This window comes from Pelodiscus sinensis, chromosome 11 (genome assembly GCF_049634645.1).
Source record: "Pelodiscus sinensis isolate JC-2024 chromosome 11, ASM4963464v1, whole genome shotgun sequence".
NCBI classification, from domain to species: Eukaryota; Metazoa; Chordata; order Testudines; family Trionychidae; genus Pelodiscus; species Pelodiscus sinensis.
In genome coordinates, this window is record NC_134721.1 from 18,786,381 (window position 1) to 18,813,217 (window position 26,837).

Sequence of the window (26,837 nt, forward strand, 5' to 3'; positions counted from 1 at the left end):
TGATTTAGCAAAGCATGTTTATTTTGACAGGACTGTATATTTGGATGCAATGTAGTTGTGATGAAATGTCTCCAACCAGCTCTACTCCTAAATCTCTCAGGAACTTTTGAGAAAGGCCCCTTTTATCTGCTAAAGAGATCCTGATTAAGGATTTAAATTGGATTTTTTAATTAATTAATAATATAGTGATTAATAATGTGCATGATCCACCCGATCCACTGAAGCTGTGGAAAGAGTCACATTGACTTCAAAATACTTTCGGTCAGGCCCTGTACACTTAGGACAAATTGTGGATTTTTATTTGAATTATTTCCTTTTCTGCTTATCTTCATTTGGAGATTCAATTTGAAGAATTAAAACGCTGCCTGCAGACAGGATTATTGATAGCTGAACCAGCAGGCCAGGCATTACAGTGGAGCTAGACATTCTAAAAATGTCAGATGCGTCACTCCCATCCACATGCTGTTTTCTGAGCAGTTGCAAATTCTGAAGGTTCACGGAAAAATGTTTTCAACTTGTGCTGGTACCGCTTTATCATCAAACTGTCAGTTGGGATAAGAAGAAAAGAATCCACAAATAAAGGGAAATTTGTTGTCAGTGATACAGCGTAGCCATGTACTACCCACAACTCTATCTGATCCACTATTTTCTTCCGTCTAATTCTTGGTTTCACTTACATTGGTACAACTTCATGGAAGTCAGTGGATTTCCCTACTGTAAACAGAGTAGCCATAATTTTTACTATGACTAATAATAGGAGACACAGATCTAGGCCTTGTTTTCCTTGTACTTCCTTACTTATAACAAAGTAGATCTCAATGCAAGGAGACCCAGTAAGTAAAAGTATGTTGGGGCAGGCCTGTGCAGAGTGCTAAAATTAAATGAGACTGTAATCCAAAGTTGAGTTTGCATTCTATTAGTGGCAAGGCTGAGAGAGGGAGAGCCACAGAAATTCCCCAATGGCTAAAGGCTCCTGTCCTGGAACTGAATACATACAGGCTCCATACATACAGACAGACATAAGAGTTGCAATCAAGAAGCTGAATAATCAACTTAATAAACCTTTCACTCCCCCATTTTCTTCCAGTTGTAGCCTGCCCCATACATGCACATCCAAGAACATCTATTGACCAAAACAAAAATAGTACAACATGAATCCATTCCTTGTTTGAGCCATTGTTCTTGGCATTCGGAGAAGCGATCAGTCACATAATGGAGCAGCAACACTTTTTGGGGTAATTCTCTGTATACACTCTATTTTCATCTCCATACACATAATAGGAATACAGTTTCCCTTGCCACTCATATTCCACTTTAGTAAGAGGAATCAGCTCAATAGTTTGCCTCTGGAAGAAAGAGAGAAAACACAAGGATAATGAAGCTAAATCTATATAGTTGTACACACTTGGTGGCATTTTCAAACGCACTTTATGTAGACTTTGCATGTTTGAAGTAGGGATGTGAAAGGTTAACTAGTAAGCACCACCCTTAACGGAAATCAGTAAGCTTCACTTAACTGGAGGGGGCTGGAGCAGCTCCCCACCTGTCGTGGACAGGGGGCTGCTCCAGCCCTGCGGGACCCACCATGGACAGGGGCAGTCCAGCCCAGCTGAAGCAGCTCCTGTCCATGGTGGGTGCTGGGGGGCACACAGGCAGGGGTTGCTCCCACTCGTCCTCCCTTTAATCAGTTAACTGGTTAAACACTATGTTTAACTGATCAACCAATTAAATGGGATTTTATATCCCGAGTTGTGATGAGATGTAAAGACCTGTGCGATCCGCACCGTGCTCCTGATTAAGAAAGCAAGGCAAGTCCCATTTTAGAAGATGTGGGAGCTGAGGCACACAGAAAAGAGATTTGACACACCCATGGGCAATCAGTGGCAGAGCTGAGTTTCTAACCCGAGGTGTTCCTGTTTCCCAGGACCATGGTCTATTTTCTCATATGCGTACTTCTCATACTATTGCATTTTTCTTTATTACACTCTCCCCTCCCCATTATACATCAAATTGAAAATGTTTTAAAGGTTTTGGTACGCTGGCACTTAAGAAAATCCAATCCCTTTAATGTTAAGAGTCATAATCCACCTATTGAGCAGCCCTTCCTCTAATGTTTGAAGAATTATTCCAAATGGTCCAATAAACAAAGGTGCAGTGAGGCTTACACAGAGGCTAAGATGTCACAGTCTGATTGCCACACACTAGTTGCTTCTTTGTCTCCTTTTAGACTTGGGCTACAGCACACTCACCTGTCTCAGTAATCGAGAAACGGATGCAAACTGAGTGTGATGTTGCACAACAGCGTTTTGGGAAGCCTGACTTATGGAAGGTTCAGGAAAATTCACCACAGGATAAACCTGAAGAAATGGAAAATATTTAAGACCCACAAATAGGAAGGAGATCACAATTACTTCCATCACAGTCCTGAGATCTTTCAGGGCTTGTATTCACAGACACACCCAGAAAAAATAATTTGAATTAATTAAAAGTAGAAATTTTAAGTAGATAATATTGAACTGCATTAAACCTCCGTACGGACACTCTCATTCAGTATTAAAGAGATTATAATTCTCTTTAGTTTTATTCATTTCCAATGAGAAGTAAGGCCATCTCAATTCTAAACTGAGGTGTGTCCAAATGGCTTTAATGCAATTTAACTAATCCATTTAAAATTCATATCTGTAGTTAATGCAGATTAATTTTTCTCAGCATTGCAGTGGAGACAAACCCTCACTTACATGAGTAATCTTAATTCACAGCTGTGGACTAGGTCAATGGAGTGATGCCAATTTACACCAACAAGGATCTGGCCAGTGAAGTCAATGGGATTGCTTGCACAAAGAAAAGTGACTCACATGGGTATGCTGTCATAGGACATTTCATATTAGTTGTAAAGAAAACAAAAGCATTCTACCCTAGTATCCTCTTTTGGCAGTCTTCACTGCTGCTAGGTATCAGCCAATTGTATTGCGATTGCAAAAACCTAAGGTCTTTTCTGTGCTAGGTTTCAAAAGGTTAATCACACTAGTGCAAGTCCTGTCTTACACTGGCACAGCATATCCATACGGGGACAAAAAGTATAAGCAAACTCTGTGGGTACAGCCTTACAGATCTGCTGATATCCGCTTTATAGCCACAGGTATCCACATTCGTAGAGTGAATGTGGATATCCATGGCTCATTTTTCTGGAGACAGATGCAAATACAAATTTTTCTATCCATGCAGGGCTCTATCTATGGGCTAAATTTTGGATTTCCAGGACAATAGCCTCACTGCATGGGATGCAGATACCCTTGCAGGCCCTTAAAAAAAAAATCACTGCAATCAATTCCAAATTTACACTGTAGAAAAATTAGTATATAGCTCCTTCCAAAGTGGGCTGTTAAGAAAGACCTGAAGCATGTTATGGAAACAACTGAAATACCAAGCCACCATAAAGGAGTGCTGCTATGATTATTATTTGCATTATTATTTGTCCCAGTCATGGGCTCAAACAGAAAACCAGTCTGAGATTAACAGAGTACAACAGGTGCTGAGCAAGGGTGCCTGTCTGGTCCCTTGAAATCCACTGCAGGGTTAGCCAGCAGGGAAATCAGAAGAAATTGGATTTCTATTTGCTATTTAAAAGGTCCTGCAAATATGTAAACTGCAGAGGAACAAAGCTTCAAAATTTAGATCTGGATTTCCAACATCACAAAGCCTGAGGCCATTTTCATCTGGGGTTTTCTGTTGGGACCATCTCTAATGTAAACCTCTTTTATCTTCATATATTTGATTTTTGTTTGTTTTGCATATGAGCAGTGGGAATTTATATGAGCCCAGCAAATATAAACCCATACGCAGCTAGCTCAATACAGGCAGTCCCCGGGTTACATGGATCCGACTTACATCGGATCCCTACTTACAAACGGGGTGAGGCAACCCCGCACTAGCTGTTTCCCCCCAGCAGACCAGAGAGACGCGAAGCTAGCGCCCCCCCAGCAGACCAGGGAGACGCGAAGCTAGCGCCCCCCCAGCAGACCAGGGAGACGTGGAACGGCTTTTCTCAGCAGACACCTCAGCTTGACAATAAAGGACTGAGGGAAGTGAGGTGTGGGAGAATAAAACTGAGCTCTGGAGAAATGTTTGGCTAGAGTTTCCCCTACAATATGTATCACTTCCGACTTACATACAAATTCAACTTAAGAACAAACCTACAGTCCCCATCTTGTATGTAACCCGGGGACTGCCTGTAGATATATAACAGATAGGCCAAATGCAGGGAAAGTGTGGCTTTTTTCAACCCATATCTGCAGATGTGGATATGGGGCAACATAATCTGCTAGTGTCAATTAGCAACAGCTCTTCTGACTTAAATGGAACTGCACCAGTTTATGTCAAGAGAGGATTTCAGCCATTTTTTGCAAGGAACAGAGGCTGTTAACGGGATCCAAGTTGCAGGGACTTACAGGACTTTCCCCTGGTCTGAGTAGTAAAAGATGTTGAACCTCTCTCCCTCTTGCTGGGATTTGAGAGAGAGAAGTAGTTCTAGTTATCAAACCAAATAAGTGCATTAAAACACACACACACACACACACACACACACACACACACACACACAATTCCAAACCAGCATTAGCCCCGAGTCCTTTCAATAACCCTTTTACTAAAAAAGGAAAACGTAGATGGTATCTGAGAACTACCTAATTTAGGGTATGTCTACACTGCAGCGCTAATTCGAACTAACTTAGTTAATTCGAACTAAGCTAATTCGAACTAACGCATCCAGACTAAAAAATTAGTTTGAATTAGCGTTTTGCTAATTCGAACTAGCATGTCCACATTAAGTGGACCCTGAACCAGGGTTAAGAATGACCGGAAGCAGTGCCGGCAGGGCATCAGAGGAGGACTTAGAGCGTGGATCTGCTGCCTCAGGCTAGCCGAGGGCTGTGCTTAAAGGGACCCGACCCCCACCCTGGACAGACAGTTCTCAGGGGTGCCCCGCTTGCAAAGCAGTCCTGGCTTGGAGTGCCCTGAGTGCCCACACTGGGCACATCACAGCACTCGGCCATCAGACCGGCTGCACTTGCCGCAGGCTGCCATCTGGGGAGAAGGGGCAATTGGGGGGGCTGCAGGAGAGCTTCCACCCCCAGAAGCCCGCAGAGCCAGCCCAGTCCTCCCCATCGGGGGCTTGTACCCCATTCCTCCCTCACCTCCTTCCACTTACCCTTCCCTAGCCCCCCTTCCTGATGTACAAAATAAAGAAAACGTGTGGTCAAAACTAGAATCTCTCTTTATTGAACAAAACTCGGGGAGACTGGGAAAAGGAGGTGGGAGAGGGGAGGGCAACTAAAATGATCAGAGGTTTGGAACAGGTCCCATATGAAGAGAGGCTAAAGAGACTTGGACTTTTCAGCTTAGAAAAGAGGAGATGGAGAGGGGATATGATAGAGGTCTATAAAAGCATGAGTGGGGTGGAGAGGGTGCATCAAGAAAAGTTCTTCATTAGCTCCCACAATAGAAGTACTAGGGGACACCAAAGGAAAGGAAGGGGTAGCAGGCTTCAAACTAGTAACAGAAAGTTGTTCTTCACAAAGCAAAGAGTCAACCTGTGGAACTCCTTGCTGCAGGAGGCTGTGAAGGCTACAACTAGAACAGAGTTTAAAGAGAAGTGAGATAAAGTCATGGAGGTTGGGTCCATGGAGTGGTATTAGCCAGGGGGTAGGAGTGGTCCCTGCCCAAAGTTTGTTGGAAGGCTGGAGAGGGATGGCACGAGACAAATGGCTTGGTCACTGTCTTCGGTCCATCCCCTCCAGGGTCCCTAGGGTTGGCCGCTGTTGGCAGACAGGCTACTGGGCTAGATGGACCTTTGGTCTGACCCAGTACGGCCATTGTAAGCTCAGGGCTCAGGGTCGGGGGTCTCAGTAGAACACCTTGATTTTCATGCACACCTGCTCCTGGGTGGCCAGGCTGGCAGCTCTCCTGCCCTAGACGGCCACTTTCCTGTGCCTAGTGCGGAGGTCATGGACGAGGTCCACGATGTCCGCACTAGACCAGTTGGGTGCCCGCCTCTTGCGGTCCCGGGCAAGCTCCCGGGAGCCGCCAGCCTGGTCCCAGGAAGAGGGGGAGGGTTGGGGGGCATCGGGTGGCTGACTCGAGCCGTGCCAGGTGCAGGGTCTGCTGGCTGGGTGCTGGCAGGCTTGCACCTGGCACGGGCATCGTAGCCTGCCCGTGCCCCTTTAAGGAGTCGGGGCCGGGAGGGGGGGCAATAGAGTTTCCCTGGTGTTGGCCAGAGTGGCCACCAGGGAAAGCTGGGGAGGGCTAGCCTCCCACTAGTTCGAATTAAGGGGCTACACAGCCCTTAATTCGAACTAGTAAGTTTGAACTAGGCTTAGCCCTCGTAGAATGAGGTTTACCTAGTTCGAACTAAGCGCTCCGCTAGTTCGAATTAAGTTTGAACTAGCGGAGCGCTAGTGTAGTGCCTATCAAAGTTAATTCGAACTAACGTCCGTTAGTTCGAATTAACTTTGTAGTGTAGACATACCCTTAGATATATCAGCAGCCAGAAAAAAAACCAGAGCACTGTGTTCTCAAATGTCCTATTCTTCTTAAGCTACACCTCAGGCTATGTGAATTGTTCTGTTTCCAGATCTGTCATTTTGTTATTTCAAGAGGTGACAAGAGTTTAGAGTTTCATTACCATAGACTGTTCATCAACAAAAATCTTCTGTCCAGTGACTTTCTTGAAGAGGTTAGCAGGAAACCCAGATCTTTGGTCTGCCACATATTCAAAAATGTTATTCTTCCTACAAGAACAAGGACATAGATACTGTCATCTATTGTGTCTCCCCTTATTCAAATGGATTTAGAGGGTCCCTTCTTTATGTGTTTCTTGGGCTACAAAAATATCCAACTCCACAAGGCAGAGTTGTTAAATAAAGTCCACAATCTATATTGAGATTCCTAGTAGCAGAGCTTCAAACATAGCACATATTGTTCTTTGTACTTTTCTAATGATAATCTGGAAACATGCTATGCTGGAATGCAAACTTGGAGACTGTCATTTAAACTCAGTTGTAATGGATCTTAACTTATGTTACCAGCCTACTGAAATGTTCAAGTGGGGGTATGTCTACACTACAAAGTTAATTCGCACTAACAGCCATTAGTTCGAATTAACTTTAATAGTGGCTACACATACAAACCGCTAGTTTGAATTTAAATCGAACTAGAGGATCACTTAATTCGAACTAGGTAAACCTCATTCTACGAGGAGTAACACCTAGTTCAAATTAAGTAGTTTGAATTAAGGTCTGTGTAGCCACTTAATTCGAACTAGTTGGAGGCTAGCCCTTCCCAGGTTGCCCTGGTGGCCACTCTGGGCCAAACCAGGGAAACTCTTCTGCTCCCCTCCCGGCCCCGAAGCCCATAAAGGGGCACGGTCTGGCTACAGTGCTTGTGCCAGCTGCAAGCCTGCCAGCACCCAGCCAGCAGACCTTGCACCTGGCACAGCATAAACCAGCCCCTGCTGCCACCCAGCCCTCCACCTCTTCCCAGGACCAGGCTGGTGGCTCACAGGAGCCTGCCCGGGGCCGCAAGAGGCAGATGTCCGCCTGGTCTAGTGCGGAGATCATGGACCTCATCCAGGTTTGGGGGGGGGAGGAGGAGGCCTCCAACGTCCACGATCTCCGCACTAGGGACAGGAATGCGGCCGTCTATGGCAGGATAGCTGCCAGCCTGGCCACCAAAGGCCACATGCGAACCCAGGAGCAGGTTTGCATGAAAATCAAGTTGGTCCAGTGAGACCCCCCGACCCTGAGCTTAGAATGTAAGAACATAAGAATGGCCGTACTGGGTCAAACCAAAGGTCCATCTAGCCCAGTAGCCTGTCTGCTGACAGCGGCCGGTACCAGGTACCCCGGACGGGATGGACCGAAGACAATAACCAAGCGATTTGTCTCGTGCCATCCATCTCCAGCCTTCCACAAACAGAAGCCAGGGACACCATTCCTACACCCTGGCTAATAGCACTCCATGGACCCAACCTCCATGAATTTATCTAACTTCTCTTTAAACTCTGTTATAGTTCTAGCCTTCACAGCCTCCTGTGGCAAGGAGTTCCACAGGTTGACTATGTGCTATGTGAAGAAGAACTTTTGCTTATTAGTTTTAAACCTGCTGCCCATTAATTTCATTTGGTGTCCTCTAGTCCTTATGTTATGGGAACTAATGAAGAATTTTTCTTTATTCACTCTCTCCACACCACTCATGATTTTATATACCTCTATCATATTCCCCCTCAGTCTCCTCTTTTCTAAGCTGAAAAGTCCCTGTCTCTTTAGCCTTAACTTCGGTTCAGGGTCCACTCAATGTGGACATGTTATTTCAAATTAGCAAAACGCTAATTCGAATTAGTTTTTAGGTCTAGATGCACTAATTCGAATTAGCTTATTTCAAATTAACTAAGTTAGTTCGTATTAGTGCTGTAGTGTAGACATACCCTGGTTTATTTATATTTCTTCTTTGTAACAAGCCTTTTACGAAGCCCATCAAGTGATATTAAAATAAAATGCCTGTAAAAATTGTAAATATTAAAATAACAACGGTTGAACACTATTAAATTGGTGACTGGGCCAATAGAGAACATCTGAAATAAACCCCAGTCAATCTGGGAACTCTAACCCAGCCCGGAGACAGGAAAGTCAAAGAAGATACTGCCCTGCACTAGATTAGCAGAGATATAGCATACAAAGCAAGAGGTGAAACTGCCATTCTGCAGGCACTTTTAGACCACCCCGTCCATGTGCTACACTGGTCATCGAATCAGAGCAAAACATTTTCTCTCCTTCATATGAAGTGCATCCTAGGACAATAAGGATCGCATGATGTTAAATGAGCAGGGGAAAACTCTCCTCTTCGCTACTGGGACTCCTCCCTAAACAGTCAACATTTATTAAACAGCCATTGATGTGATACTAAATCCAATCCTAATCGACATTTCTTTGTTGCAGGCACAACATCAGGGAGATGACCTGGTGACATAGTCCATAGCTTTGATCTGATCTTAGCAAAAGGCCACAACTAAGCTTTCAACTTCACTGTGATTACTGTAAATGCGAATGACGTTTGTCTCTTCCAACCTCTTTCTTAAGGTGCTGGCCTGGAGCTTCCTGGTAAATTTCAACTGACTTTTTGAAATGATAATGTATGTATGTGTATATGCATATAGCCTGACTTCCTGAAGCGGGTAATGTTCCTGAAAAGCTACCAGGGCCTCTTCCTGAGGGAAAGCAGTACATCACAATCTGGCCTGGCAGAACATTGCTTAAACCCTGTATGTACCACAGTGAAGCAGAAGGAGCTTTTCTGCAATTATCTATAGTTTATTAGACTTGCCATTTGACTTGCAGCTCAATGTAGTACAGCAACTGTCCTCTTCCTGCACACTTCATGCAGGTTTTGTGGCCGGAACCAGAACAACTGTTGCATCTGGAAACAAAGAATGATAATTACAGTGGATGGATAATTACAGAGAAACTACCACCCCCGTGATTTTGGATACATTCAATGTGTGTGTGTGCACATATAAACACGTGGTACACTTCATTTTACGTCACACCAGGGGGCCAGTTCAGCTGATGCTTATTATTTGCCATAATGTCTATTGCCAGACATTGTCTCATTGAAGGACAAGACTTAAATAAAATCACTGATTCGTGGACTCATTGCAGTAATTATACTTGAACCTCTTTAATTTGACAACCCTGGGAAACAGGGTATGCTGCAGGGATGTAACAAGGGCGAGGCAAGTGAAGCACTTGCCTAGGGTGCATAGCTGAGGGGGAGCAGAAAAATATTATAGAAAACTTATTATTTTAAGACAGCACTGCATCTGTTCAACTTCACTGCAATGCCTTGGATAGCCAGTGCCCCCAAAGCACTAGAGCAATGTTTTTCTCCAAGCACAGCAGTTCAGTTTCATGTACACGATGGTTTTGCCACTGAGGTACTTCCACCCTCTCAGAAAAATGGGACAGTATAATCAGTCAAAGAGACTGACCTTCCTCCCAAAGCTATACATTCTTCTCAGCTGTAATTTCAAAGAATAGATCTTCTAGGGCTAGGCTGATGCTGACGTTGATTTCTCCAACTGCCCTCTCTAGCTGACAGCTCCTTAAAGAAGCCATCAGAGGCAGTGAACCTCTACAAATGGACAAGGGGTGTCAACACAAGGCCTGCAGGCAGGAAGTGACCAGTGGAGGGAAATGCCATGCTGTACAAAGAAATGGGTGGGAGTCTCCTCGTAGGTGGGAAGGAAGCTGATGGGACTCGCCTGGTCTTAAACTCAGGGCCAGGCCAGAATGAACAATACATTTTGCTCATTCCAGCAGGAGATTCCAAAACAACAGCAATAGCAGGGCCTCACTGAATACACTAGGCAGCCACAGCCCAGTGCTCAGGGGCATTTTTGCAAACTAATCAATTCTTATCCGGCTAAGGTGGGTAGCCAAGCCCACCTAATGATCTGACCTCAAACTGTCCCTGAACGTAGCCAGATTCCACCCCTGCTGACAACGTGCCATCCATTTGTCTCAATGCTTCTTAAAATAGGGACGTGCCAGGTTGGCTTTTCCTTCAGTGTTGACTCACCCGCTTCGGCCAGATCCATTGCAGTGAGTGCACCTGTCATTCAGTCGGTTCCCAGAGCCATTACAAATCCAGCACTGAACCTGGATTAATTAGATGGAAAAGGCAGAACTATGTATACTTTGCGAGAGCCGTTTGCTAGTGTTGCAACCTTCACCACCTCACTCTGGAAACAGATTGCAAGTTTAATAAACTCATAGATTTTTAAGGCCAGAAGGGCTCATTAGATCAGCTAATCTGGCCTTCTGTATATCACAGGCCACAGCAGTTCACATAGTAACCCCCTGTATTGGGTGCTGTTGACTGCAGCATTCCTAATAAACGTTAATTAATCTTTAAGGGCCCCTACTCTGCAAATGTCCTTTGCACTCATGGCCTAACTACCCAAACAAGTCCCATAAATGAAACAACTACAGCATCCTGGGAGAATGGATCTGTAAGCTCTTTGGGATGGAAACTATCTTTTTGTTCTGTGTGTGTGTACAGTGCCTAGCACAATTGGACCCTGGTCCATGAGAGAAGCTCCTAAGCACTATGACAATACATAATCAATAACAATAAATGCTGTAAAGCAGAACACAGTGTGACTGTGAATTCTTCCCAACCAACCTCATCCCCCTTCTCCGCTCACAAAGTTATCTGATTTGAGCATCTTTGTCTGGTTCTTATTAGGAATGTAAGAAATGTATAAAAATATCAAACTATGTCAATATTAGCCACACAACCCCACGCTGGTGCGGCTGCTCTGGCCGGGCACCAATTAATCAGTTACTAGTAAGCATCACTGGTTAACTGGTTACATCCCTAGTTCTTAAGTTTTATTCTCGGGAATGGTGTCAAAATAAGTCCTAAGCAAAGGATCCCCTTTAGCGTGGCTACTCACCTTTCTTCTGCCATGACAATTTGTGCAGCAAATCGTACCTGAACTTCGACAATTATGGCAGCCCTTAAATCAAAGGAGAAATGTGAAAGGAAGTTTGACATTTCTTAATTTGCCTGCCTGCCTGCCCGCCCCTTGATACTCAAAAGAGACAACGAGAAACATGTTTTTCTTCTTTTGTGGAAATCATTGCTGTTTTAGAGAAACTCTGCGCCCAACACCCTCATTCATTACACTTTTATAAGGCCTTTTGTTTGAGGTTCTCAAAAAGCTCTACAGCTACATCAAGCCAAATTACAACCACCTTTCTGCAGCTGCAATAGGGAGAGCAGGAAGGTCCTTGATTAACAGTGTGTTTCTGTAAGCCAGGGGTTCCCAAACTGGGGAGGGGAGCACAGGATCCTTCAGGGCTCTGGCTGTAAGCTACGTGCAAGCTGACAATCTGACCCTTTCCCAGCTGGGCAGCTGCTGGCTGAGTCCCCAGCTCTGAAGTCAGTGCCATCCCCAGCGGCAGCACAGAAGCATGGGTGGCATGGAATAGGGAGGCCATCACTTTTTGAGGGAGATGGGAAGGGTCATCCCAGCTTGAAATATTTTCAAAGGGCGTCCCAGGAAAAATAGTTTGAGAACCCCTGCTGTAAGCAGTCACTGGTGCCTACACTCAAAGATCTATCCAATCAAGTGAGAGAGTGCTTTTGAATGACATGCATCCACTTCTATGATTTGTTTGAAGGGAGGCTAAAACACTGAGTCCATGTTTATACAAGGGAATTTTAGGAGGACAAACTACCACCAGGGATAACACTGATTCAAACTGATCCTGTAGTAGCACCAGTCAGACAAAAATTAGTGTGGACAAATTCAGGCTAACCCAATATTAGCCCAACGTGGGAATTTTTTCCTAAAATTCTCGGGTGAAGATAATCAAGAAGGGGTCAGTCTACGTGAGAGCTCAAATGTTCAGTGTGTATGTTGGAGCGCTCAAAGGGCAGGGCTACATCTGTGCATTACGCGCTGCTCTTCACTTACGGATTCTAATTTCCCCTCCACAAAGAAAACCCACACAAAGAAATTAAACAAGCCTACTATGTCCTGTGATTCTGTCTGTTCATTTCTTTCCCTATAAGGGGATAACTGGAGTCAGGGCAAAGTATAGGGGGCACGTGGGAGCATGCGCTCCCAACGCTGGGAAGAGGGAGGGGAAAGGTCCAGAGCCTCTGGCTCACCCGGCAGCCCAGTGCATGCAGCAGGAGTCAGCCCTGCTCCCCCCGGTCACTGGTGGAGGTGGGGAGTGGAGCAGAGCAATGAGGCCTTGACCCACTCCGCTCCCCGCAGCTGTCAGCCACTTCTCTCGGGAGAGGGACTGCTTCCGCATTGGCAGGAAGCGAGCAACACGGTTGGCAGCTGGGGGAGTGGAATGGGCTGTGACTGTGTCACTCTGCTTCCTCCCAACACTGCCAGTGAGTGGGGGGGGATGTTCTCTACTGTGGATGCCAGGCCCTTCTGCCAGTCCCCCAAGCTGCGATGCTCAGGAAGGGTTTGGAGGAGGAGGGGAAGAGCCAGGGTGGGGGTGGAGCACAGGTGGGGAGGGGGATGAGACAGAGCAGGGGCGGGGGGAGGGGTTGTCCTATCACTCCCCTGGGCTAGGGGTGATGCAAGGAGCAGTCACTGCAACTGGAGTTCAAGTATTCCTGACTACAATGAAGTACTTATTATTAACCCCTTGTAACCAATAGGTAAACTGAGGCATAGAGTGGCAATTTATCCAAAATGGATCTGTATCAGAGCTGGGACTACCACTCAGGAGTACTGATCTCCAGTTCACTTGCTTTACCTATTACAAAATAATATCTTGCTTAACAGAGCATATATTATGCGCCTATAGGGTTTGCTCTTGGACTTTTTTCACTGCTGTGTATTGCCCATTTCCCACCCTTTCACACCTTTAAGAAGTAAGTTTTAAAGGATGGAAGGTGGCAGATTTATAAAATGAGTTCACTCTCAAAATTCTTTTCTTATTACAAAAGCAAGGGAAAGAATAACATCTATTCAATCACGTTATTAAAATGTTCCAGAACTGCAGCACTAGTTTCCCAAAGAAAGAGCTATTTCTTAAAAATAAAAGATACCAGTCCCTTGTGGGCATGATTTTACAAAACACCAAAAAACAGCTAAAGAGAGGCAGAAAGCACTACTTCCATATTTGGAGAGTGATTTGAAATAGAAATAAAAGCTTAAAATAAAAATAATAATGCTCTTGTTTATAATTAAATTATTTGGGATTTTGGTAGAGTTAATTCTTCTTGATATGAAAAGGTTCCTAAATGCACCACATACTTTTAACAAGTCTTATACAGTCCTTTAAATTACATTTCTTCCTCGCTCTGAAATAAAACTTCAGATTGGTCAGGCACAACTTTCCCTTTGTGAATCCATGCTGACTATTCCTAATTACTTTCCTCTCTTCCAAGTGCCTCAAAATGGATTCCTTAAGGATCCCTTCCATGATTTTTCCAGGAACCAAGGTAAAACTGACCAGCCTATAGTTCCCTGGATTGTCCTTCTTCCCTTTTTTGAAGACGGGCACTACATTTGCCTTTTTCCAATCATCCGGGATTTCTCCCAATCTCCATGACTTTTCAAAGATAATGACATTTGCCAACTCCCTCAGTACCCTCGGATAAATTAAGTCCAGACCCATGGATTTGTGTACGTTTAGCTTTTCTAAATAGTTCCTAACCTGTTCTTTACCCACCAAGGGCTGTCTATCTTCATCCCATCTTGCATAACTTAGTGCATTAGTCCAGGAGCCCACCTTGTCCGTGAATACAGAAGCAAAGAAAGCATTGAATACTTCAGCTTTCCCCACATCATCTGGCACTAAGTTACCTCCTTCATCCAGTAGGGGCCACACACCCTCTCTGATCACCTTCTTCTTGTTAACATGCCTGTAGAAACCTTTCTTGTTATCCTTCACATCCTGAGCCAGTCGGAATTCCATTTGCGCTTTCGCCTTCCTGATAACCCCCGGTAAAGCCCAGCACTTTCCTAAAGCAGTCTTTCTGCCTGCTCCATCCCCACACAGGCTGAGGCCATGCGCTCTGTGAATAACTAAGAGCCCCAGACGGGAGGGTGTATGGTGCTTCTTGGCTGCCTGTTATTAAACCAGGCAACTCCCATTGGCTAGTTTCTGGCCAAAGACCAGCCAATGGGATTGTGCTGGGGGTGACAGCAGATCCTAAAGCCTTCCCCAATCCCCTCTGGGCTCACAGATTTTAAAGTGAAACCGCCCGGCAGCCATGTTTCTGAGCGTCGTGCAGTGGGACTAGGCAAAGCGGAGAGCTTGCCTGGGGCTCCCTGCAGTATCCACAGGCTGAATCAGGCCCGCGGGCCATATTTTGCCCAGGCCTGCTCAAGCTACTCTAAATGGTCCACGGGGTATCTCCTGGTGTGGGAGGAACCTGCAGAGGGTGCAATATTGGCTGGCTCTATGCATCTGTCTTCCCAGCTCCAACTGAAGCCCTCTATGTCAAGTGCAAGCCAGGGTATTCTTTGGGAAGTGGATGTGACTCTGGTGTTCTCCCACCTAAGCTGCCGTAACAGCCTATTGAGGAAGCAGGTTTATGCAGCTCAGTTCAAGTTAGGGCAGCACTGAGGCTGTGGATGTCCCCAGCTTGTCCAAGACATGGGAGATTCAAAAGTAACTTAAAGCCACCTTAGCCCTGCTTCAGGGCCCTGTGAATGAAATGTGAACCCACTATAATAGTGGTCTCCAAAGTAGAAGACATGTCGCCTTGGGGGAGCGGGTTTTGCAGGGCAACATTTGGGGGGTGAGGCAAGGCCCCCAGCTCCACTCTGGCCCCAGGTCCCAGGCACAGCTCCACATCAGCACTGCCCCCAGCTGCAGTCCCAGCCACGGCCCCCGATTCCCAGCCTGGCTGTGGCCCCACACCGAGTCATGGCCCCATCCTAGCCACAGACCTACCCCCAGATCTCAGCCTCTGGTTCCCCACCCAGCTGCAGCTCCCAACCACAGCATCAACCCTTGGCCCCAGCTGCGGTACCACTCCTAGTGCCAGCTCCCCAACCACAGCTGGGGCGGAGCATGGACAGGGACGAGAGAGGAGCACGAAGTAAAACATTTGAGTACCACTATGTTATAAGTTTGCTCTTACAACGACAAAATCTTCCCAATGAAGTAAGTGATGCAAGACACCGACCCAAGGGCTTGTGTGTAGATTGCAAGGGGAAATCAAAACATACTGGGTCTGATCTTCAACTCAAATCAGTCGACCGGAAGACTGGAGGTTCCGCATCTCTGCAGTCAAGGTCTGCCTTTCCAGATGGTGTTTAAATGTGTGCTCACAGTGGGATGTTTTACACACTGAATCCCAGCACTGCAGCTGGAACAAGTGTATAGCACCTTGCAAGCACCTTTCAAAATTTACACCAGATCATTAGGAAAACAAAATGCATATTAGTTCACTTTGTTTTGCTGCTGTATCTGCTGAAATGGATACCCACCAACAGCCAGCCCCAGTAAAAAAATACAAATGGCCCTGGATCAAATCATGAAATGTCTTGGTTCACAAAACATGAGTAAGCGGCTATATGTTTCTGAGTATGGGGAAAAATCCTGAATAGGGCCTTTGTGGATGGAGTTTTCAAAATCACTTAGCACTGGGCTCACTCTGCTCCCATTGAGCTCTGTTAAAAGCCCCATTGGCTTCAATGGGAGTACAGCTAGAACACGGAGTGTTTTTGAAAAGCCCACAATTCCTTTCGAGCTGATCGACTCTAACTTTCACCTGTAAAACCAGCAGCCAGGAGCTAAGAGGACTTTCTCCAAACCTCTCATCCAAAGACCGGAAAATACCTGTGGCTGGCTGCTCGTTTCTGCTGTGCATTGTTTCTTTCGATAGAAATGCAACACGTGACTGAAAAACACTGAATTGTGACGGGGCATCCACACCACACTTGCCGTGAAAGGGTTAATGAAGACTAAGAAGGTGGCTAATTAACCCAATGGGCTATGACGGAGAGGAATCAGGTGGCTAAGTAATTCCTGGCCTGACTGAAGGAGTCCAGCTGGAGAAGAACAAGCTGCATGGGGGCTATAAAGCCAGGAAGCTGGCAGCAGAAAGGGGCTGGTGGGAAAGTTTGCAGTCACTTCTCAGAAGGGAGGTGCATACGCAGAGATGGGGGACGATAGGACAGGGCTCAGGGAAAAGCGATAAGATCAAAAAGGCAACAAACTGCTGAGAAGGTCCTTAAGCCAAAATCCGGAATAGAGGGTGGTCCCAGATTTCCCGGATACACCCTGAGGGAGTGGCACAACAGGGCGGTAAATGGGAAGACTGCCTAGGACTGCTTGTGAGGAAAGACTTTCCAACTCCAGGAAGGGAAACCATTTTGTGATCTGGCCCAACGGCCAAGTCACAAAGTGGCAGCAGCAGCTTGTTGAGCAAGAGAAGATCTACAGACCCAGATAGGGAGGCATAGGAGAGCATGCAACTGCAAGGAGTGGTGGTCTCACAAGATATTCCTAGAGTGAACAGGAGGAGGCGCTGTTCTCATCCTGTTACATGGACCTTTCATTTTTAAATATATGTATTTATATAATGTAATCTCACCAAAATAAAATAAGCGGTGATTTATTGCTAGCTAAACACTGGAATATATTGCCTAGGGACACGATGAAACCTCTGTCATAGGAGACTTTTAAGAGCAGATTAGAAAGACACCTGTCAGGGGTAGTCTAGCTAATACTTTATCCTGTCTTGAGCGCAGGAGACTGGACTAAATAACCTATCAAGGTCCCTCCTAATTCTACAGTTCTATGATTATTATACCTTTAATGAAGACGTGTGAGGCACTTTGACTTTGGTTATGTTGTCTGTGAACATGGTAGGAACTTCCACTTGAATATTCCAAGGCAAAGGAGCTGGCCCAAGCAAAAAGGAGTCAACCAATTCACCTAAAGCAGACACAAAACTGTAATGAGCACAAACACTAGATACTTCCTAACACCTGCAAGTAAATCATGCCACAACTATAGCAGCTATGTTGATCCCAGTGAAAGTGATTGACTAAAATCAGTACCATTTTATGTCAGAGTTCCACTGTTTACTAACCACAATTTCTTTCCTGTCCCAAAAAGAAAAATACATTATAACGAGCATTTTGTAAGCATAAACAAATCCAACTAAAATATTCAATAAAAACAGTGTTAATGCAGCCTTCTCAAATCTCCTCTGAGAAATTAAGACTATAAAAAAACCTCACCAATATTTCCAAAATTCAGTCAACAACACTTATTGTGAACCCTAATCCTGCAAACACTTTAGTGCATGCTTATATTTATTACTGACACGAGTCCCAATTGAAATCAAGCTTAGCAAAGTTAAGAAAGTGCTTACATGTTCGTGGGATCAAGAACTTCTTAGTTACAAACAACTGTGTTAAATAATTGTTTGTTTCATGTCCCCAATTAATAGAATGGGCAGTACTTATGGGGAAAAAAAAAGAAAAAAAAAACCTATGCGAAGTGGCAGCCAAGTAAAATCTTTTTTTTCCCCTCTGCTTCCCTTAGGAGGAACAGAATTATTCCATACCCGTTTGCCGAATGCCCAAATCAAATTCCCTCCATGATTGCATGGTTCAACCAGATTCAGTCAAAAAAAGTTGCGAAATATCTTGAACATTTTAAAAAGTCATCCATTTTGCAAGTTGCAAAAAGGAATGATTATTGTTTTATTTAATTTTTTTCATGCAATCAAAAATTTTCATGGGTAGTGTCTTTCTCCATCAGCCCCCCTCCCCTTTCCCCTCTTTTCTTTCCCCTCCTTTTTTTTTTTTTTTTTTTTTTGGCCTGTCAAAAAGAGAAGGAAAAGGAAAATTTAAAAAAATGGTTGAAAAAATGAAAATGATTCATTCCCAGTTAAATCAATAAAGCAAGGATTTTTTTCAATTTATGAAAAATTGGCCATTTTTCAAATGCTTGCTTTGAAAAATTTCAACCATATCTATATATGACATTTTGCTTGAGGGCTACCAGAACCCAAATCTCTTCTGGTTTGCCAACTTCTAATAACTCTGAACTGTTGACTATCACCTAGTTTCTATAACATTTGCCTTACAATGGACTGCAGCGTCCCCCCAGTTTACATTAAAACAGTGTAAATTAGGCATGAAGACATCCGAAAGCTCCAATATGCACCAGATCATTCATGTTCTTATGGAGTTAAATGCTTCCTTCACAGATATATATTTCATCATCCAAATACCCTAACTCTCACCACTGATCTAATCTATGTGATTTCCGCTATGCAAATAGTATAGCTAAAGTCGACATACTTACCGCAGCATTTTATATGCGGTAAGGTAGGTGGAGGTTGCTTTCCCATCTACGCTGTCTACTCTTCTCATCCTGGTGGAGTAGCAGCACCAATGGGAGAGCACTCGGAGACCATCTAACAATAATTTTCCGGCCAGTAGACTGATCGCTGCAGCGTCAATCCCCAGCATAGCAGAGACAAACCCTGAATAAATCACATACCATGCTCCTAAATTATGCCTAAGGTGGGTAACGACTTACGGTATATTTATCAATGCTTGTGTTTTATTTTATTTTTAATAACTGTTGTTTTGCAGCTGAGTAGAAAAGTACCTTTTCCTTTGCACATTTTTTATTAGCTTCTAGCAGAAATGCACAACGTAACAGGAAAACCTGTATTATAGAAGAGAATGATCATAGAACATGCTTACTATACATCAGAACCTTACATACCCTTGTAAGGTGATGTCTTCCATTCAGATGACCTGGATTCAGTGAAGGTCTCAAGCCGATACTACGAAATTAATTGCAAGATTGAAACAAACAAAAACCTGTAACAACCCCAAAGTGGGAGCAATTGGGCATTCAATGTGGTCTATACAAAAGCCCAACTGGAGCTGCAATCTGTAGAGTTTAGGAAAGTAGATTCGCATTAGCCAAAATAATGACCAATCTCATTGTTGATAGGATGAGGTGATATCTTCATAGAATGTGTATTTTGGGCCTTAGCCAAAGTCCACCAACGTCAACAGGAGACTTTCAGTTGTAATCAAAGTTCTTTTGATCAGGCCCTATACTCTTAAAATTAAAAATGCCAATGAGACCAGTGCACCTGCTCTCTTCAATTCCTGTTTATTTTTGTTTTCGTCATTCCGCACCCCCGCCCCGCTTTTTTTTTTAAACCTTCTCATTGGGCTATTTTCCCTCATGTCCTCCTCCTCTTCTATTCCCACATCCTTTTGCTCTTCACTCAATTCATCTAAGCAAATTCCACCTATCTGTGAGGTTTCTAGAGTACAAGTCACTGTGGAATATTTGCTGTTTGAAATTCAGTCACTGATCCTATTAATTAACAATGGCTATATCCAAAAGTTATTTCTCTCTCTGACATTGTTTACACTGTCAGTTTTTCAGAACATCTCCCACTGTTCACTAACAATGGTGCAACTCTAATAGTTCTAGTCGTGGTCTATACTGATGGACAGCTGACCCTTTTAATCCATATCCTTAACCTATTTGGAGCAGGGATCTCAATGCAATATATATCTTAAAAGACTTGACAGTGGTGACAAGGTCCATAAAAATGGAATCAAATAATGAACCAAGCAATCACTGAACAGCGACAAAGTGGAAGCAGCTCTTTCCTGTCATTATAAAGATTACATTCCTTCATGATTTCCTCAGATGCTGAAAGCAAGCAAGTGTAACACCAGCAGACATCTGTAGGTGGAATCGAACCTGGCCCCTCTGAAGCTTAGTGTATGAGTTAAAGGTCAGTGGGCTAATAGCTAGGGTATGACGTTCATTATTCTCTCTGCAAATTCTCTCTGTGCCACTAGATGGAATAGCACACCACACCCAGAAGGTGTGTGGGTTACAGAAACACAATTCCAAACTGAAGCTAACCACACTATCCCAACTGGAATTTCTGAAAACGGGGGCTATTGCATGGAATAGGCAATTTGCAGTAGAATGCCCAGCTCTGTTGAAGTTCAATAGAGCTTCAACAAACTCCATTTACTTCAATATGAGTAAGTTGGGCTACAAAAACTGGACATACTCTGTAGGTGTTGAATGGCTGCAGATTCCGAAACACCATTTCCTTGACAGGAGCAGAGCTGTAGCAGCAATTCCTGGCTGCGTACTGCATCAGAGCTTCTTTGGCTTCATCTTCTGAAATAGAAGGAATGCTATAAAAAGAGATAAGAAAGAGCGGACTGGTTTGAAATTGGTTTTCAATTTTCAGAGTGATTTCCCCACGCACTAAACATCTACCTGTCCCCACCTCTGCCTAATTTACACAGCACGCCACTGCACTGACAGAAAAGTGCTGGATAAGATGACCTAGTCCAACGAGCATCAGGTATAGAAAAAGCTAGACTCTTCTAGGGCATGTCTACACTAGGAAATTATTTCAAAATAATAACTCCCAAAATAACTATTTTGAATTAAGCATTATTCTTCATTGAAGCAGGCGTTATTTCAAAATAACCAGACCCTTATTTCAAAACAACAAGCTTGGTAGTATAGACGTTCCACTTGTTATTTCAAAATAAGAAGAGTTAGTTCAAATCCCAACCAGGGTAACGCATGATCTCCAAAGCAGAGAGGTAGTTTAGGATGAGAGGTGTTTAGAGTGAGGTCCTGTCAGTATCCCAGGGGCACTGCTACCTGGTTTTCAACCACCAGGTCCGCTTGTATTACAGAATGCACAAATATATGCCTATTGTGCACCTCAGACATGTGCATGTTAAATCCCTGAATTTGTTCACCAATGGCTAAATGCATGCTTATCTATTCAGCAACATATGCTGATCATGGCTTTGTGCACACCTATTTTGATGTGTAGGTACTAGGGATGTAAAGAGGCAGAGAATAAGCTAACAGTGTAGTTGATGACAATTTTATCAACTACACAATTAGTCGATAAGGGAAGTTAACCCCCATTTTGGCTCTACAGTTTAAATATAGTAAGAGCCAGCCGGGCAGGCAGCCCTTCTCCTACTATATTTAAACTGCAGAGCCGCAGTGGGGGTAGGTCCCGAACCCTGCACAAGCTTGGACTAAGCCGGGCTTGCTCAGCACCGGCTCCTACTTCCCTCGGGGGAATACGAGTAGTCGACTCAACTAACCAATAAGCCTAGGCTTATCGGTTAGTCGACTATTCACTTGCATCCCTAGAAGGCACTCACATGCTAACTGGGAGAGCTGAAAATGTGGAGGCTCTAAAACTACCGTAGCAGTACTAATAAGAGCAGTATTTGACCCCGTGTCACTGGTCAAAAATTATTCCCTCTCCTATAAGCAGCATGCCAGCTGGCTGCCATACTCTCATGAGCGGTACTGATTGTGCTTAGTTTGCAAAGGATGCAAGGTAACTCTCAGCCATCATCATAACATTTGAAAACACATCTTACTTCCAATGTGTTTGGGCTGGCGGGTGCTGCCCACCTCCACGATCAGTCACCAGATTGGAGGGAGGAGGTAAATCTTTTCCTCCTGTCAGAAACAAAAAGGTTGGTTTCGTACAGGTATGGAGAGCCAGACAAACTTCTCCTTCAACTCCTGTCTGCTTTTGAAATAAGCCCACCCCTCCCAAAATCACACAGCTTTCTATCTTGATTGAAAGAACGGCATCTGACTAGCACAGGGGACAGTCAAAATATCAGAGGAAAACTGATCCTTTGGCGGGGAGCGGGGGGGCGGGAGGGAGAAAATTCATGGGTACACTTTAGAGATGTTAGGAGTTTAACCAACTAACCATTTAATTTATCAGTTAACAGTATCAGTTAAACTCCACCGGCCCCCAGGAAGACGGCTTCATTGCAGCAAGCCAGCAAAACCTCATCCCCAGGAGCCAGGCAGGCAAGGACTGCCGGCTCCACTGGAACCGGGCCGGTAGGAGCTGGCAGCCCTGCTCCTGGTGAAGCTTCACTGTATAAAGCTCATCTTACTAAACTTTATACTGCAGAGCCTGCAGTGTGGGAAACCATGTAACCACTAAGATTTTTAGCGATTACACAGTTACTGTATTAAACATTTTTTAACGACCCTAGTACTTTTACTGGGTGATTCATCAGTGTCAGAGAGGCAAATGTGTGGCACCGCGAAGATAGGGGGCTGAGGGATAGGTGCGAGTCATTTGCAACTCTTGGAAGTTGTTGATCTCAGTAAAATCTCTTCCCCACCCCCAGCACTTGGGAAAAATATTATTTTTCAGTATTATATATAATTATCTTCCTGATGTCCTGTTCAAATGCTAATGCCACAGATAAGATTAGTTTCAGGAATATGGAAAACACTGTCAATCAACTGGTACAGTAAAAAGAATAGCCTGTGGGTTTCTGTGCTCACCATCATCTCCCAGAGCTGTGCCTTCATAGCCAGAGACATCATCTATGGCATAAGCAGGGGGAGCAGATGGTTCTTCTCCACTGGGCGTGTGATCAGGAACAATAGCACCTACAGTATAAAGGATTTAGCAATAGAAAGTTGTTCTCACTCAAACTTTCAATGAGCCAATGAGGGTCCTGGGTGTCAAGTGCTTTGTATTGGGCCTTATGCTCCTCCCAGTCACATCAGATACAAGGGGCAACAAAAATAATCAGGGGTATGGAAGCTTTTCTATATGAGGAAATTAATAAGACCAGGACTTTTCAGCTTGGAAAAGCGATGATGGGCAGGGGAGCAGGATACAATGGAGATCTACAAAATCATAACTGGTGTGCAGTACGTAAATAAGAAAGGGTGATTTACTCCTTATAATACAAGAGTGAGGGCTCACCAAATGAAATTAATAGGCAGCAGGTTTAAAACAATCAAAAGGAAATATTTCTTCACACAAAGCATAGTCAACCTATGGAACTTTTTGCTAAAAGATGTTGTGAAGGCCAAGACTATAACAGGGTTTAAAAAAGAACTAGATAAATTCATAGTGGATAGGTCCATCAATGCAGTTAGGCAGGATGGGCAGTGATACAAAAGCAAGCTCTGAAGTGTCCCTAGCTTCTATTTGCCAGAAGCTGGGAAGAGGTGACAGGGGATGGACCACATGATGATTACCTGTTCTATTCATTCCCTTGAAAGCACCTGGCATTGGCCAGTGTCAGAAAACAGGATAGTGGACTAGATGGTCCACTGGTCTGACCAAGCTGTTCTTATCACAGCTACGCTATTACAAACCTGACGTGAGAAGAGAATCAGACCCCATTTTTAATCAAGTAAGTGTTTGAGATACGCCTGGAAGTTTTGCCATAAGGCCAATCTTATCTTTTATATGCAGAAAACTAGTTGTTGTGGCACAGCTGGGTCATGGAGTTTTTATACCATGTGAGGAATGGGGGGATTCAAAGGAAAAGATTGTGAACTTCTGCTTTAGGGAGTATATAAATAACAGTGACCAACTCCTCTGCTGAAATAAGCTGGTGGAGCCTCACTGACTGCAGAGGAGCGACAATGCTTTACACATGCCAGTTGAGGATCTGACTCCAATGTATATAGCGGACAGTATATAGTTTACTAGAGCACTTACTCAGCGTTGAACAGGTTCGACCCAGGGCAGAGGTGGGGTCGCACACCCTGCCTGCTGGCTTTGGGGTGGCTCAGAGTGGGAACTGCATATGCCTCCTGCTGGCGCAGTCTGGGCCTGGGGGTGGGGACTGCATAGCAGCCAGCAGCTGCTCCCCAGGGCAGACCAAGGTGTTGGCTGCTGCCGGCCAATGGCTTCTCACTGCAGCGCTTGCTGCCTCCCTGTGGTCATTCCACAGTATAGCTATTTCTCCTATCAGACCCCTCCCTCTCCATTTTATGAGAAACAATCATATTCCACACACATCTCATTGTCCTGGCACAACTAAACCCTAAGGGTAAGAGGAAGATGCAAGCCAAATTTGGTGGTTCTAGCTCTTATCGTTTTTGTGGAGCTCTTGAACCAACAGACTCACAGGCAGACACAGACATTTCTGAACTCTACAGACAGAAAACAATGGACATGTGCTATTTTTCAAACATTAGTATCATAAAAGTCATTGATTACTAGGGTTTTCATACCAAAAGATCCTTCAGGAGGGGCATAAGGCATCTGATCAACAGCTCCATAACTCTCTCTGGGACCTCTAATAAAAAAAAAGCAAAAGAAAACAGACAATTTGAGTGGTTAGGAATAAACATGTTCAAAGATGGCAAATGGGGAAGCAAAGACAGGCAGGAAAAGGAGAACTGGAGTAATGCAGAAGGGCATATGTAGAGAGAGCTCAAGAATCTTTTTGCTCGTAAGACATTTTCTGAAGTCTTTGGAACTTATAGAAGCATTCATATGCTTGAAGCTGAGCATTTTTGAAGATCAGGCCACTTATTTAGTTACCTACATCAGATTTGACTTACTAATTTAGGCATTGACTTTTGTAAATCTCAGCCACTGTGCCTAGTTGAGAGGGAAATTTTTTTCCCCTTTTAAAGAACCCTGGACGTACCAGTCTAGAATATGTTTTATAATTTGTACAGGGGAACGAACGGTGAGCTTTGCATTTCATATGCCAAGCTATAATTTTATTTAGCTGACTTTTGAACCTCAGTTACAAGACTCTCTGATTGAAAGATACTCCTATCCACATTCTGAAAGGCCATTATGATACCACTTAATATCCCATGCTTTCTAGATCAGAACTCTCATCAAAGAACTTAGCCTTGCTCAGGTAACCACTTAAGACGCTCCACATCTTGAAAGTCTTCATTGGCATTTCCATTTTAACACGGGGTTATGGAGATGTAAACTCTGAAAATTTTGATCTACACTGGAAAGTTCCACTAAATCTGTGTCTTCATAACAGTTGTTTATAGAATCACTGTGCCTCACTGTTTGAAGGATCCATTTAAAAATCGTTATACTGTATTAGAAACTTAGCACAAGGAAAACTGCCTTTAACATAAGCAAAACGAGGGGCCAAATACCATGTTATTAACACACTACAGTTTCATGGCCAACACGTGAAAAGCAACAAGTCTTAGCTCAGTGGTTACATATACTGAACACAGCCCATAGCACTGCATCACTTTCATTGAACCATCTAGTCCCTGGATGGCAGAGAAATAAGATCAGCACCTGGAATGTGTCTGTTGTTAGGTGGTTCCCATGTCCTCCTAGGACAGCCACATCCCACTAGAATGACAGAACGGTCTCAGCCTTCAGAGTGAAACACAAGTATGCAGGAGACAGAGCTATTTCTGAGACCTGCCACAGACCCAGAACTCACTCTTGGATTAGATCCACCTCCATGCATTCAAAGGAAAATTCACAGCCCAATGCTTTAATCCCACAGGGTCTATCTAACCAGTGCTGAAGCAGTAGCTTCTGTGCTGTTATAGTGAACTAGCCACATGCGGCTAGCATTTTGAACACCATGGCTTTAACCCAACCAGCTAAAACACTAGGACACACACAGCACAGACCTTGCTAACAGGGAGGGGCAGAAATACCAGAACCTGTTGCTGGTGTAAGTCATTGACTTCAATGGAGCCACACAGAGATTCACACCAGGCCTGGATCCGGCCCCACATCCGTTGGCGGGAGCTCTGCTGACCCCCCCACTCTGCAGCTACAACCCTGAGCCCCATTTCCTCCCCCACGGTGACGCCAAAGCCCGAGGGCCACACGGGGCTGGGCTACGGGCGCACGGGCCAAGGCTTTCCCAGGAGAGGGACCTGCAGGAAGCGAGCGCCCGGTCTGTGGGTCAGGCCTCCGCCCATGGGCTGTATCTGGGGGGTACCGGCGCAGAGCGCTTGGCTGGAGGGAACACAGCGGAGCATCCCGGATCGCCGCCTCCCTCGCCCCAGCCCCGCGCTGTCTCTCCCACCGCGGCCCCGCGCGAGGGCAGGCAGAGGCCCCGGGAACAGAACAGAACCGAAAGCGAAAGGCGCGCAGGCGGCTGCAGCCCCTCGAGGGTCGCCGCGCAGCCCCGAAGTGGAGAAGCCCTGACCTGATCGCCTGGCCCTCCGCTGCCATGGCTGGTGGGCGCCTGGGCTTGGCCTCGCCCCCGGCTCCCACCCACTCGTTGGCCGCTGCTGCGCCTGGGGGGAAGCCACTGCCGGTTACGCCCTCGGCCCGCTTCGTGGGCTGGGCTGGGCTGCTTGGCGGCGGGGGCTGGGGCAGCGAAGAGAAGAAAGCAGCGTGGGCAGAGCAGCCTCCTCCGCTGCTTTACCGCAGCCCGGGCCATGAACGCTGCCCGGGCTGGCTGCCGCAGCGCCTGCTCCTCGGGGCAGAGGTTCTAGGCTCCGACC

General features: G+C 45.0%; 1 protein-coding gene across 2 annotated transcripts; it reads right to left on the reverse strand.

The window, feature by feature from the left end:
• Positions 1 to 26,788, reverse strand: LOC102443440 (protein SSUH2 homolog). Of its 2 annotated transcripts, none has more exons than XM_006132807.4 (13): positions 26,537 to 26,788; positions 24,612 to 24,676; positions 22,917 to 23,024; positions 21,980 to 22,061; positions 20,623 to 20,752; positions 19,296 to 19,356; positions 17,359 to 17,483; positions 11,510 to 11,572; positions 10,630 to 10,709; positions 9,376 to 9,468; positions 6,680 to 6,785; positions 2,250 to 2,357; positions 1 to 1,346 (listed from the first exon to the last, which is right to left on the reverse strand). In XM_006132807.4, the coding sequence occupies exons 1-13, from the start codon at positions 26,560 to 26,562 to the stop codon at positions 1,206 to 1,208; spliced, it is 1,188 nt and encodes a 395-aa protein (XP_006132869.2). In that variant the 5' UTR covers positions 26,563 to 26,788; the 3' UTR covers positions 1 to 1,205. The 2 variants fall into 2 exon arrangements, with proteins under 2 accessions (XP_006132869.2, XP_075794826.1); XM_075938711.1 differs by lacking the exon at positions 26,537 to 26,788 and adding an exon at positions 25,663 to 26,468.
• Between the last annotated feature and the right edge of the window lie 49 nt (positions 26,789 to 26,837).